We start from the raw sequence: 15,491 nt of genomic DNA, 5'->3' as shown, positions 1-15,491 counted from the left end.
AACTAAAGCATTAACTAACAGCTTTCATTTGATACCCATATTGTACATACACATCCGAAAGTTACCCGGGTCCACGTTTTGACCTGTATCTCGAGACCCTATCTACCAATTGATATCCAAACTATACGGAAACCATTTTCAATACCTACTTAACAATGTGTGTAAGTTTAGTTTAATTCGGTTCGAAGGCACGGCGGGTCCACGTTGTGGCATATATTTCGAGACCCCAGTCATCAATAGGTATCAAAATTACCCCGTATTAAAGCACTTATCAACAGCTTTCATTTGATAACCATATTGTACATACACAACCAAAGGTTACCCGGGTCCACGTTTTGACCTATATCTTGAGACCCCAGTCACGGAGCGGCATGAAAAATACTCTGTACTAAAGCATTCACCAACAGCTTCAATTTGATATCCATATTGTACAAACACATTCTAGGGTCCACGTTTTGGTCTCTATCTCGAGACCCTAGTCACGGAGCGGCATGAAGAATACTCTGAACTAAAGCATTCACCAACAGCTTCCATTTGATACCCATATTGTACATACACATCCGAAGGTTACCTGGGTCCACGTTTTGACCTATATCTCAAACCCTATCCACCAATAGGTACCCTATGTTACTTCTATCCAAAAACATGTGTACAAAGTTTCGTAATAATCGGTTAAGTAGTTTTGGCGTGAAAGCGTAACAAACAAACTTACATTCACATTTATAATATTAATATAGTAGCGATAAATGATAGTCACAGTTATAAATGTGAATCACATTAGCTTCATTATTCCTAAGTACTGTTCTCTCTTGGGTTTTCTGCAACGTTATGCGCGAGACTTGAAAAATTTTTGCACTAGGAAAGCACTTTATAATTCTCTAATGCGATCAAAGTTGAAGTACGCCTCAGTAGTTTGGAATCCAATTTATGCTGTTTATTCCCAAAGAATCGAAAAGGTTCAACGGAGTTTTGTCACTCATCAATCATTGATTGTTGAGATATACTGTAGCAGATAAACTTCAATATTCCCCAAAGAGTTTTGCACTTTCCTTTGCATGTTAAAATTTTAAAATCAAATTATATAAATTGCGCACCCATTACTGTGTCTCTTAATGAAATTAAAATATGGTAATTTTTAATAGTATCGATCTCTCGAAAAAATAAATTAGGAAATAATCACATGCGATTGGACTATAATTTATTCACAACAATCAAAATTCTCTTTATATTCCCTTATATTATATAATTAGAAGCAGTGATTATGTTTCTTAAAGTCTCTTCTGCTTGCTTAATTTATCTTCATTCAATCGGACCCGTTTCTTCGTAAAGCAGCGCTCTGCTGCTTAAGAGAGCAGAGAATTGGATACAGCTATTGCAATCTATAAGGCAGCTGAATGCCGTTTCTCTGTATAATTGCACCATAGTTAAAACCGAAAATATGTTTAGATTGTTTCTTTTGTTAACCTGTCCTATGCAGATATAATATAATTTGCTAAATTTTCAAAATATTTATTTTCAGTGCTATGTCAGTCAGAAGTACAGTTAATGAGGGTAGCATGAGAAAGAGATCTTCTTCGGTAACAGAAACATCTAAACCAATTAGCTTCATGGATATAGGAAGCATGCGTCCGGAGAACAAAAATTATAACATAAATCAGTCAGGTAAATTTAATGTTATTCAGCTGCATATGTATCAAAACCTTTCTACAGTATATAAATAGTACAAATTGTTTACTAAAAAGTTAGTATCTGGGTATTCGCCTAGGCATGGTGTATCGGCTATTAGTAGGATAAACCCTAATTTAGGTAGTAAAACCAAAACGGTAGAAGACGTTAATTTTTAAGGAGTTAGGGGTAGTCAGAGGCCCGAAAAAATGATGATTTTCAATAATTTTTTTTGCTAGTCAATTGCTTTATTTTACAAAAATAGCAAACTTTAGCAAAATTTCAAACAAAAAAATGTATAATTGTTGTTTTTGTTATTGTTGTTTTAACAGTAATAGAAGCCCCGTCAGTGTAGGGTGTATCACCGGTCGTCTTTCGTCTGGCTCATCTAAAGGTAGGCCCAGGAAACATGCTGTTTCGACAGGTTGAGTGCAGAGGGAGGAGGTGTATTAGATGAGTAGGTTTTAAAGGGCATGTGAAAAGGTGTTTAGTGTCGTGCGGGGTGCCTTCACATGCCGGACATATGCTTGGTATGTCGGGGTCGATTCTGGATCCGTATTTGGACAATCCAGTTTTTATAAATATAAATTAGTTTTTAAAAATATATTTTCTTAAAAATAACTTCTGATAATGTGAAAATGTTAAAAATTAAAAATGCTATATTTGAAATTTTTAATAACTCAGCAAATTCTTGACATATTTAGACTTCTATAATAAGATATCATTGCAAAGGTATTTTCTCGCCATTTTCATACCATTATTATAATTTATAATGATAAGAAAGTGTAAGTGTTACGTAAATTGAAAATAACAAGTTGCCCATGTAAACCCCAACTTACTTATCAAGTACGATATCTTTATTAATTTTAATTTGCAGCAAACAATAATCTTGGACGAGGCAGATGTGACAGTTTCCCTACGAGAAGTCGAGAATCAAGTGATCGCTTGAATCAGACTTTCAAATCGTCACATATTCTAAATATTCCAAACTGTTCAATGCCAATGACACCCCGTCCTTTACCACTTCCGCAACACAGTACAAGTCCGCCATTAGCTTCGCCATACATTTGTACTGAAAGAAAAGAGTCAATCAAACTAGACGACCAAGAAGATACCGGGAGCTACTTACCTTTTCGTTTCAAGTAAGTGTTTAATGATAAACTACTATTTAACTTATAGATACATACGATATATATGTATTAGTTTATATATATAATATATATAGATGAGAGTAAATTTTTGTAACGCGCCTTTAAAACTCTTGCATTGGTATGCAGCCGTTTAAACTGCTGCATGAATTTTTAAGTTTATCTTTTAATTGCCTTCGTAAGCGCTAGAACATGATCGTTTGAATATACGCATTCAATAGCAAAGTCAATTTTTTCTCGTTTTAGTAGCAACTTTTTTCTATTCTGTGGCTTTATTTACTAAATCGCTTAGGAGTAAAGTTAAGCTTGACAATAAGTTTTTGGATCTTAGTTTAACTGCTTGTTAGTCTATTGGTTGAGCTCGTTTTTGGATACGTATCTCCAACTGATTGAGTGTGCGATATGAATAAGCCACAAAACGTAATTAAACAAAACTTGAGATATAATGCAGAATAATTAATTCTTCCGGCAATACTCAAATTGCGCAATCCTTTTTAGTGAAGAAAAATTATTTTTATTTCAAGGTAACAACGACCAAATGATCGCGCATATGTATGTATGTAGTACGTGTGGACGATATCCTCACATATAAAATAGCAGGGAAACGGTATCACCCGTTATGGTAAGGGACTATTTAACAAAACGGCAAGCTTCCTCTCCTTTTATTGAAAAAGGCGTTAAAATCAAAGTTATTAAGTATTTGCCTATACTAATATTATAAAGAGGAAAACTTTGTTTGTTTGTTTGTTTGTTTGTTTGTTTGTTTGTTTGTTTGTTTGTAAGAAGTATAAGTAGAATTGGCGAGTAGCACGAAGGTGTTTGATAATGCGTGATTTTACCCCCAGCGAAATTCCGTTCCTGCTCATAAACAAAAAATTGTTCATAGTTATTGTAAAATTTGTATGTGTGATCGCAAACCTTATAAAAACATAGTAATAAATACCGGATTTATCTGATTTATTTGTCATCAATGCAATCAATCACTGAAAAAAAACTATCGTAATTAACCCTCCGTTAGACATTTTTTTTAAAACCTTCGGTTGGGCACCCGGGTCTGGCTTTTTTCTGTCCTATTCAAGGTTCCTTTTTAAAAGATTATTCAATAAGTAGTTAGTCAGCTATAATAGTAATATGTTAAATTCACGTCCAAAGTTGAAAAGTCTGGCCAGAAAAGTGTGGAAGCCACTCTTTGGATCTGGTCGAATCTTCTGGCGCGAATAGTATATGTTGTGAATCCAACTAAGTAGTCTGCAATAAAACTTTTTTTTTTTTGTTTATATCTCCCCTTTATTTATTAGAGTCTGTTATATACTAACAATATGTAATTTTTGTACAATTAGGGTCTATTATGTTCTTTTACCAATGTAAGAAGAATCTGTTATTATTATTATGGTTTTTTGTAACTACACTGTAAATCTTATAGTTAGATCAGTCGGTGTGAGTCGCTTTAATCTTCGTTTGATATTTTCTGCCGGTACTATTTTACGCATTTCTTCGTTTTGGTGGACTGACAGTCGCTGTATATGCTTAGTGCTACATTTTGTGATTGTTTCATGGATAGTGTCTACGTTTAAGTCACGATGTATGGCATAATTGGAAATAAACCGACCAGCATTTGTTATATTTCGTAATATTTTGGATTGTGTTCGCTGTATGAGCTGAATATTTGTGTTTTTAGCCGTTCCCCATATTTATATTCCGTATCTCCAGATAGGAGTATTAATTGTTTTGTATATAGTCACCTTATTATAAAGTGATAGTTTTGATGCTCGTCCGATTAGCCAACTTAATTGCCGGTACTTATTCTTAATTTGGTTTCTTTTGTTAATGATATGCTGCTTCCATGTTAGTTTTTCGTCAATAGTTATTCCAATATATTTTGCTGCTGGGCAGATTTTTATTTTGTTGTTTTTTAAGGTAAGATTATATTTTGATGTCTTTTTGTTTGTATATACAACTTGTATAGTTTTGTCTTTATTAACTTCTATACCCCATTCGTCAAACCTATTTACTGTATTGTCTATTAATTTTTGAAGTATAAAGGTCACCAGTTTTTCGTCATTGTTTGATGCCATTAATACAGTATCATCCGCGAACGTTGCTATCATTGTATTATCTGTTGTCGGAGTTGGCACATCTGCGGTGTATATTAGATATAAAACAGGACCTAATACACTGCCTTGTGGTACTCCAGCTGTCATTGGTAGAATATCGGAATATTCGTCTTCATATCTAATATCAAATTTTCGATCAGTTATGTAGCTCTTCAAAAGTTCAAAGTAGTTTTGTGGAAAGATTCGTTTGAGCTTATGCAAAAGTCCTTTATGCCAAACTTTATCAAAGGCTTTTGCAATGTCCAGGTATACAGCTACACAGTATTTTTTGTCATTCATATCGTTAAGTATTTTGTTAGCAACCCTGTGGATTTGTTGGACTGTTGAGTGTTGCCGTCTAAATCCGAATTGATGGCTTGGTATCACTTTTTTTGCTGCCAAAACTGGTTCTAGTCGGTCGAACAATATTTTTTCAAACACTTTTGAAAGAATTGGCAATAGGCTGATGGGTCGATATGAGTCAGTTTTGGTGACATCTTTTCCTGGTTTTGGTATGGCGGTAATTTGAGCAATTTTCCATAGTCGTGAGAAGTATTTAGTCTCTAACATGCAATTAAATATATTTCTTATGTATTGCAATGCTATTTCAGGTAACTCTTAAAATTTTTCCATTTATTTGATCATATCCTGGAGCTTTTTTATCGTTTAGCGGTCTTATTTGATTTTTAATTTCGCTTATGGTGGTCTTTCTTGTTTTGATTTGCGGAACGTTTATTATGTTATCAGATTTAATGTTAATGTTTTGATTATCCATTTTGCATGTAAATGTGTCTAAGAAGTGTCTGGCTAGGGTGTTGGCTTTTTCTTTGCTTGTTTTTGCACGGCTTCTGTTTTGATGGGAGGTTTATGTATTACAACGCCATTAATGTGTTTTGTTGCTTTCCATAAAGAGTAATTTGTAGATGCTGCTGTTCCCAGGTTTGCCATATAATTTCGAAGTTTACTCTCCTTGTGTTTTGTAAGTAGTGCTTTTAGCTCATTTGTCGCGTTATTAAGTTTGGTTTTATCTGCTGGATGTCTGGTGGTTTGCCATGTTTTGCGGAGTTTTCTTTTTTCGCCGATTTTCTCTTTAATGTAAGTTGGGATATTTTCTTTATTTGTCATTTTCGGTGTGGGTGTAGAGGAAGCAACTGCTTGTATTACGCTATCATTGAAATATACAATAGCGGAGTCAATTTCATCTTAAGTTTTCAGTGATATATTTATTTTGAGTTTTTGCTCTAATATATATTTGGCAAGCATTAGTCCAATTCGTTCTAGAACTATATAGGCCCAGATATTGTTTTATTTCAATAGGTCCAAGTAAGGTCATAATTAATGGTGAATGGTCTGAGGATAGCTCTAAACATGATTTTATTGTCAGATTTTCATATGGCATATTTTTAATTATGCAGAAGTCAATTAAGTCCGGTTGTTTTTTCGTATCTGTTGGCCAGTAGGTTGGCTCACCTGTGCTAATAAACCGACTATTATTTTTTCTAATGGATTCAATTAATTGCCTCCCTTTTTTATTTGTTAACCCTGACCCCCAAAGTACATTTTTAGCATTGTAGTCTCCTCCGGCTAAGTATCGATTCCCTAGCGATTTTAGATAATGCAGGTATTGTTCTTTTGAGTTGTTATATTTGGGGGGACAGTAGACTGCAGATATTGCTAATTGCCCTTTTGTGTCTTCTATGGCTATTGTGGTGGCTTGGATGTTTTTTTCTCTGTATACCTCCAGTTCAATGTATTTAATATTTCATTTGATAATAATTGCTGTCCCACCGTGGGCTTTGTTGTCGGGTTCATTTGTGTAATGTATATTATAGTTCGGTATGTTAACAAAAGTTTTGTCAGTGGCATGAGATTCAGAGATCAACATTATATCGATTGATTTATTTATTAAGAATAATTTAAGTTCCAGAACGTGGCGAGCAAGTCCATTCGCATTCCATATAGCTAAATTAATTCTATTCCTTTCGTTCATCTAGTTTGGTAACGAGCAGTGTTAATATGTTCATCATACTTGTCATTTGGGTTATTAATTGTCTCATCATTTCTTTTAGTTCGATCATATCGTCGTTATTTTTTGGAACATGTTCGATGTTATTTTTTGTTTGATTCTGTTCTTTTGGTTTTGTGTTGATTGTTGTTTCCTGGGCGTATGTTATGCCTGGCACCACTCGTGTTGTATTTGCGTTTGTTTCGATTGCCTCGTTATTCATTTGTTCTTTTTCGTTTTGTATACTTTTTTTGCGTAGTGCCGGGTATCTCTGGACTTGTATTGCTTTATATATCGCACATCCGCGGTAATTTGCTGTGTGATTTTCCCCACAATGTATGCTATTTTTATTATTGTCTTTAATTGGATATATAATTGTTTTGTGTTTACCTGCACATTTTACGCACGCTGGGTCTATTTGGCAATAATTTTTCGTATGGCTGTATCTTTGGCAGTTTGTACATTGTGGTACTATTCTTTTTTGTCGGGGTGGTTCAAAACTAATTTTGCAATGTAGAAGATTAGTTATACTATATATTTCTTTGTTATTATCCTTTGTTTTTAATTCAAGTGAACATAGGGAAAGTGGTTGTTTTTTGCGTTCTGAGTTGGTTATTTGTATGCTATGAATGTTTGTTATTTCGTGACCTAACTCAGCTAGCTCTTGTTTAATTTCTTCGGTGTCAGTTGAATAGTGCATATTACGTAGTATTACTTTAAATCCTCGTTCATCGTTTGGTCTAAACGTGTAGTATTTTGTTAGCTTTTGTTCAAGTAGTTCTATCATTTTTTTATAGTGTAAAGACTCTTTTGCTTGTAATTTTATTTCGTTTTTGCTAAGTACTTTAATTTCGTAAAATATATTTGGTATCGAATTCAACGCGTCAGCTAGAGATTTTATATTTTCGACATTCTGAACGTATATAGGTGGAGGTTTTTGCATGCGTGGAGTTCGTTGGCTGGTATTCGGAACTATCCCACTGTCGCTTTGTTCTTCTAGTATATCGTCGTCCGCTAGGAGAGCAAACTTGTTTGAAGACGCTGGATTGCCCAGCCAGTACTCTTTTAGTGTTGTCTGTGTTGTATTTTGTGCTTTGGTTTTATGTTTTTTGCTGCTCTTTAGCTCTTCTGTTTGAGCAGTCCAAGGGAGCGCATCTGCCGGGTTCACAGATGATGCGGCGTTTTTCGTTTGTTGACTGCCTATTAGAGCGGTAAGAGAGGAGTAATTTTTACTCTCACTTGATATTTTTTGACTACGCGCACTGAGCAAACACGTTTGAGAGAGTGCAATGAGATTATTTTTATCCGGTGGGAGTTTGTTGTCACTACGAGCATAACTCGGTGTAGGTGGTGTTCGCTCTACTGGCATAACAGGATAGACTTTACTTATTTTTTGTTTTTGTTTTTATTATTATTTGTTTTTTGTTTTATTTATTTCTTTAGTTTAATTGTTTTTGTTGATCCAAACTGTATTGCGATCTGCAATATTTTGGTTAAAGCGTCTATTTCGCTGGTTTTTGTATTTTGATTATTTCTTTAAACACAGATATTTGATATATATTGGAGCGTAAGAAAAAACACGTCCGCACTGATGAAGAAACACAACATCATATTTAATTTATTTGAAAAACTTCATTTCTTATATGCTTACGCTTAGTTCGGTATAGCCAAAGGATTGCTTCTATCTCTAAGCTGCCTCCGTACTACTTTTGCGTCCTCCTCACTTTCACTGGAGCTCATAAAATAATAAATTCGGATCCATATTTAAAGTTGGGATAAACATTTTGGACACAATTTTTAATATTTTGACAGTTCCACAACTCTTGTGACTTAAAAATATGATCCAAAACAAACTTAAAAACTATTGTGCACTGAAAATTAATTACGATCCCTTCACTTTCGTATTGTTTTCGATCCGTGAACGCATGTTACGAATGTCTAGCCAATTTTACGTTTGAGAGAAAGACGGATCTACAGTTTCGCATACATGCAATCAAAAATATAACTTTTTACATAAATATTAGTAGAAAGAGGGCATCTGAATTAGTCTAAAATAATTAATAAATTCATAGACACAAAAGCACACATTAATTTCTCTGTTTGACTTCGAAAGCAGATACTTATATTTTAAATCAGGATAGCAGCATATCTCTCTAACTTTTCCTTTACACAATTTAAGCTGGACCATTTTTTAAAATTTTGATCCCTTTATATCACCCAAAATACTATATTACTTAATTAACTTTAATTGTTTTGCTTTACATTCAATCTAATTATAGATCTGCCGAAAGAGCAATACCAGAGGAGAACTCAGAGGACTTGATGATTTCAGATAGTGAGTACAGAGTAAAAATATATTATTTTATTCGAACAGTTATTAAAACTTAAAACGTTCCCATAGGCATCAGTTTTCAAAAAGAAGCGTATATTTCTATGGCGCCAGTTGTTAAACTTTTGGATTCAACTGAGAACAATAATGCGCAACAAGCTAAGCCAATCACTTTGGATGATGCGGCTTTTTTGCCTTCCGTAAATATTAAAAATTGCGTGGGGACATCGGATTTAGCTTCTCAGACGCATTCTATTATTATTTCAACAGCGCAGCCCTCTGATTTGGAAAAGTAAGTAAATACATATGTATTTTTTGAATTTCTGTTTATTACTCCTAAATGTCTACGAAACGGTTTCTTATAAAGCTAGTGACAAAGTGAGTTGTTAAATTGATATTTTCAGATATTCCATTAGCTCGTTATTCATGCTGGTTATTTAGTCACTATGTCGCAGGTGACGGGTGCGTTCGCGAAACGTATTTCAATTCGTGATTCGTGTGCAACTGCTCATCGTAGGTTTTGTTCACGTTACAATATTGGACGTTTACGTGATGTCCCAAGTGAAGATTTGATTCTTTCATGGGTGCGAAAGTGCCGGGCAATAAATTCACAAACAGCTCCCGGCCATGGTCCACCCGGGCATGGAGAGCAAATGAAAATATTGAACTCGTCGCTACAAGTTCGCACGTTCAAGGTTAGGTTAGGTTATGGTGGTTGCCGCTCTCCATGAGGGCGTAGAAGGGCTTACTTCGGTCTGGAAGCCCAATGTGATGCCTGTAGATTGGGCTCGAATTAATCCTCTAATTCGCAATATGGAACTCCTTCGTCTCCCTAATAAATGGTGAAATATTACGGATGGCTGCAGATTCTAAAGATATGCCAGATATCCAAAGAAGTAAGAATTTATACAGGAAGTCGCGTTCTGGAAATAGGAGGTGTACAACCCTCTCCACCTTCTACTCATTCCCGCAGCTACTACAGAAGTCATTTAAGAGAAGCCACATACGTTTTCCATATTTAGAGTAGGTAGTGTCCCAATTACTGTACAAATAAAAGTCAAGATTTATGATTGATCTAGTTCTGTGTTCATTCCTTTCTGTCTAGTTACCACTAAAAAGATGCCCACGTAATGAGCAGAATTGACTGATTTTAGATAAGTTCCCCTTCTAGTCAGTTTATAGTGTAAAATAATCCCGAAGTGTAAATGCCACTCGATTTACTGAGTCTGATGGGCCTTTGAAAGCAGATATTTTATATTTTTTTGTGAATTTCGACATTTAGTCCACTCTTCCTTTACCAGTATCCATACTGTAGAGAGCGTCTTGTAATAGTTCAATCAGAATTTGAAGATGCTTTCCTGTCACTGTAAATGCAATATTGTCCACATAAGTTATGACATTACAACCAGACTTTGCTATTTGAAGAGCATAGTATTTACATTGAGATTTACATGCGTGCCTAGTAGTTAGTTTTCAGAAGAAAAAATTCTACCAATAGCTTATCCATACCCGTCTGACGGGAGGGCCAGCATCTGGACAGATCTTGTTGAAAAACCTTTCTATATCAAGAAATATACCTAGCGTAAATTTTGTGTAGAGCTGTGTTCACGGACTTGCCTTTGCAATTTGCGTGCTGATACGGTGGGGTGTGATTTGGGTGAAATTGTCTTCGAATATGGCCAGCAATCTTCTAAATTTAGCTAAGGAGGTGAGACTTATTGATCTAAAATTCTTCATGATAGAAAAAATTCTTCCCTTATAGATATTTGTAATTTAGCAGGACAGCTGTCATCTAGTCCTAGAGATTTATACAGTTAGAAGCACTTAATTGCTCATTTCGTCTTCTTATAACTTATCATGCTGCCGCAGAAGCTCTAGGTCCACAATTTGAGGGTTCTCGAACAAGGGAGTCCCACGCACCCGAGAAAATAGGAAATTAGTACATCTCGCACGAATAGTTCTAGTCACCATTTGTCTTCTGGACGTAATTTGGAGAAATCGGATTTTTTGATAAATTTTCCGTAATCAATTTCCTTTAAAGCTTTTTTCAATGCTTTCGCAGAAATCTTTCCAGAATCCTTCTGATCTATTTTGTTTTTGTTAATTTGAGGGTATCCTTAAAGGGTTGTTAAGATCAAATGTTTGCTAAGTCGAATATCTTCCTGGTGCCCATCCTCACGGCAGAGATCTTCTTCTTCCCCCATGGTACCCTTTTCTTACCATTAGCATGCGATGAGAGAGATACATATTTTATTTACCGCTTGAGCAAATTAAGACGATGGATCAACCTCATTGAGAGAAACAGATTTTGCTTAGAAGCCAATGCGAAATGTTGTACATGTGGACATTGCAGGCAAAACTTTCACTGAACGTACCGTAGTCAAACTGAGAGGCTCGCTCTACAGACTTGACATCACTTACGGTCATTCAAGTATCATCAGAAACTTTGATCTTATCCCCCTGGTGACTGATCAATGCACAACGCCTTGTTTCCGCACTGCCCTTGAGGGAAAGCTCCAAAATACCGGTTAGAATTTTAAAGTGATCGCAATTACTGTTTCACCAAAGATGGGCGCCTTGAACTTTGTCCTTTGATCACCTCTACTACATGCTTGCTAGGCAGGTGAAAGCTTATTGCAGATTTTTCCTCCGATGTGTGTACCCAGCAATCGCTTTGGATCTTTTAGCCGCCCTTATGGCATACTTAAATCTGCTTGGTCAGAGCGGAAAGGGTTGCTGAAATTTATTCCGAGATTAAACTGAAAATGCCGCTTCATTGTGTTGATCATTTTGAAAGCGTGTCTAAAATGATATTTGTACATATTTTATTTATATATATATATGAAATATTTGCAAATTATAAAAAATGTAACTAAATAATCATAAATTTAGTTTGAAAATTACTTTTATTCAATTCTAAGTAAAAAATGTTTGAAAATAATACAAAATTAAGAATCAATTTACTTTTGCTTGATATTACCACCTTTTGCCTCGACTATTTCCTTGCGACGGTCCAGAAACGAATCACAAGCTGAATGTGGCTTGCAGGTATTTTGACCCACTCGCGGATAATGGCTTTTTTCGGCGCCTCGAGATTGGTGAATCTTTTAGTTCGGACCTTGCTCTCCAAAATGGCCCAAAGAGAATAATTCATCGGATTCGTGTTTGGTGAATTTGAGAGCTATTGTGTGAACGTTATGAAGTTCGGAACATGGTTTTTTAGCCGTTCTTGGTTTACTCGAGTTTTGTGGGAATGTGCCAAGTTCTGTCACCGAAATCTTTGTCTGCCCACGGCTTCAAAGCAACGTCCAGAATACTTTCCCAATAATATTTCGCATTTACCTTGAAGCCAAGTGCGATGAAAACAATTTGAGAGCGCCTATCCGCGGTTACAACGGCCCAAACCATTACCTGTGGCGGGTGTTGCCTCCTGGTGTCCAATCGGCGACTCAAATTCTCGTATGAACGGTCGGTCAAATAAAACCTATCGGTTTGGGAGTTCACGAATTGTTCAATTTGAAAAATTTTCTCGGCAGAAAACACAATGTTCGGAAATTGACCACTTCGTCGGGGATTTCGCTGAAGTCGCTTCTTAATTCTTTGAACCATTTCACGTGACGTTGCAGTCTTTTTTGATGACCACCTCCATGACGTTTCGCGATGCTACCAGTATCATTGTAACGAGTAATGGTGGGATAAACAAAAACATAATTTACTTTAAGGTGCTCGAGCTTACGAACAATCGCTGGTTGTGATTTTCCAGCCAAATATAATGTAATCACACTATTAGGTCTCAAATCCATTACTGATTTTCTTTTTTCGCGTTTACTCTTGGCAAAATGCTTCCGTGCGCTTGTAAACAATACTCTGGATTGTCATTTAGTCAACTAACGGACAGCTGATGTCCGTGCAGGTTCTTGGTAGCTATGTATAGCAGTAAAACTATTTGTCTATATTGAATTAAAGTAAGTGATTCAAGGCTGATAGTATAATCGGTGCTTATGATAAACAAAGTTCCTTATTATAGAATACTGCTCCTTAAAAATTTAATATTATATTAAATAAAATCAATATTTTAATTTTATTTGAAATTTAATTTTTTTTTATAAGTTTAAGCCAGTATTTCTGATCACAAACATTTTGGAAATTGGAAAACAACTCCTAATTATATCAAATTATTCTTACATATTCTCATCTCCCAAAATAATTATTTTTTATTGTATATTGCAGGGAAGAACGCCCTAAACGGTCATACTCAATTGGAAGTAAAATAGACAAGAACAAAGTTAAACGTTTAGGTAATTCGAATGAGATTTTACATGACACGAATGCAGTCCGAGTCCGAGCATTTTCTGTTGGATCCCGAGCGAAAATTCCAAAATGTGACCTACAACGCGCTGTTTTATTTCCCAGATCGCGCTTCAATCAAAGTTGTATTAGCAATAACAGTTTGAATTTTGGTACTGACGAAGCTGGATATAAATCGGACTTAAACACTAATTGTGATAAAAAGTCTACGAGTGCTCCTATTTTGATTCAAAATGGTCAAGTTCCAATGGATTGTATGAGCGATTTAATGGAGATAGATTTTTCAAAAAGTTCAAGCCATAAAACACATGGTAAAGCTGTACCTGAAAGAGATACCAACAGCTGTTTAAATGATTCGGCTTCAAAATCCGAATTTGATTATACCCGGCCTTTTTCTTCTAAAATAACAGACCATGGGGAAAGTGGGTATTTGGAAATGAAGCCAGTGGATTGTTTAATCAATAAACCAACGTCGCCTGTTTCTAACGAATGCTTTGTAAAAATACCAAAGACGAATGATAGTTTAACAGCGACAAATGTAAAAATAAAAGAAGTTAAAAATGCAGCCCAAGGAAAATACATTCCTGTAGAAAATGTCTTGAAAAAACAAAAAGATCCTCTTTGTCTTCGCCCTAAAGAGCTGGATCATACATTTAATGAAGGAAATTGTGCTAATCAGATAACAACACACTTGGAAGAGCCTGATTACTTACAGTGTGAAAACATTGCATACCTTTCGTCCATTTACTCCAACCTTTCAATGCAAACATCTTCAAATAGTAGTGCCGAAGAGAAATTGAGTTTTTCTATTTTAGATGCCGAAAAAAGTATCAAACCCTCAAAGAAGTCTCAGATCTGCAATAAGGAATATAATTTGAAAAACACATTATCAGAAAGCCTTCCGGTTAAAAGTGAAGAATCTACGGAAGCAGTATCTTCGTCAGATAAAGAACAAAAGTTGCCATCGCCTGGAATTAGCGAAAAGTGTCCTGTGTTTTCAAATGCGTCTTCGTTGTCATCTGATCCGGTACCAAGCCGATGTAAATCCTTGGCAAACACGCGATTTAATGAGCCACAAACATTAACGAGTTTCGGTAACAGAGCAAACGAAAGTTTACTTGGGAACTGTAAGGCACAGCAAACTAACACACCTATAGCTTCATCAGTTTGTTCTAGTTATGAATTGTATTACGCGAAGTTAGATTTGCCTCAAAGCAGTACCAAAGAAAACATAAACTTCCATAAAACCGAAGCTGATCTTTCAACAATTATAAATACGGTAAATAATTCATATGCTAAAATAGATTTTGAGCATTCTTCCGATTCGTCGTCATCTTCTAAAACCTTAAATAATTGAAGCATCGAAGAAAAATATGTAAATAAATTATTCACAAGTCTCAGTTGTATTTCTTTTTTAATTTCAAAAATTTTGGCGAAAATCGTTCCAGAAGATATACGCCAATATACGGAAAGAAAAAATATTTAACCTTATTTACCTACCTATTGTTGCAGATAAAGTGGGCAGGGACAGCTGGAAAAAAGTGGGTAGGGGGATGTAAACTAGAATAATACACTGGCAGGTGTCCAATTCCCTACTATCGCGTAGTACTTACAGCACGGTTCCATGCTCTTGAGTAAGAGGCAAGTTTTAAAAATATAGCCAAGTTCAGAACCTCGCGGTAATTCGACTGAAAGTGGCCAAAGATAAATTGCCAAAGTTTCCGAACCGGTTGAGTTCGCATTACCGACCAAAACTTTCACCAAAGTGTTTGCAATACCCTACCTTCAAGAGAGGAGCTGAAAAGAGACGCCGAATTTATAAATGTATCCACCGATGCATAGAGGGAGATTTTTTACATCTAGCTGGAATTAATTTATGAAATCTACAATGATTATATTTTGATTGGGTTGTCTTACATTTTATTCAAATATTAGGATTTCGC

General features: G+C 35.4%; 1 protein-coding gene across 1 annotated transcript in view; it reads left to right on the top strand.

The window, feature by feature from the left end:
• LOC129247903 (insulin receptor substrate 1) overlaps nt 1–14,948 on the top strand; it is a 32,941-nt gene extending 17,993 nt beyond the window's left edge. Inside the window, exons 5-9 of the mRNA XM_054887263.1 lie at nt 1,520–1,662; nt 2,543–2,807; nt 9,191–9,246; nt 9,313–9,532; nt 13,471–14,948. Coding sequence (XP_054743238.1) covers nt 1,520–1,662; nt 2,543–2,807; nt 9,191–9,246; nt 9,313–9,532; nt 13,471–14,905 — 2,119 coding nt within the window. The 3' untranslated portion in view covers nt 14,906–14,948. The remainder of the gene's footprint in view (nt 1–1,519; nt 1,663–2,542; nt 2,808–9,190; nt 9,247–9,312; nt 9,533–13,470) is intronic.
• Nucleotides 14,949–15,491: the final 543 nt, after the last annotated feature.

The sequence above is a fragment of the Anastrepha obliqua genome, chromosome 5 (assembly GCF_027943255.1).
Source record: "Anastrepha obliqua isolate idAnaObli1 chromosome 5, idAnaObli1_1.0, whole genome shotgun sequence".
In the NCBI taxonomy this organism is placed as follows: Eukaryota; Metazoa; Arthropoda; class Insecta; order Diptera; family Tephritidae; genus Anastrepha; species Anastrepha obliqua.
This window is presented reverse-complemented; position numbering and strand designations above follow the sequence as displayed.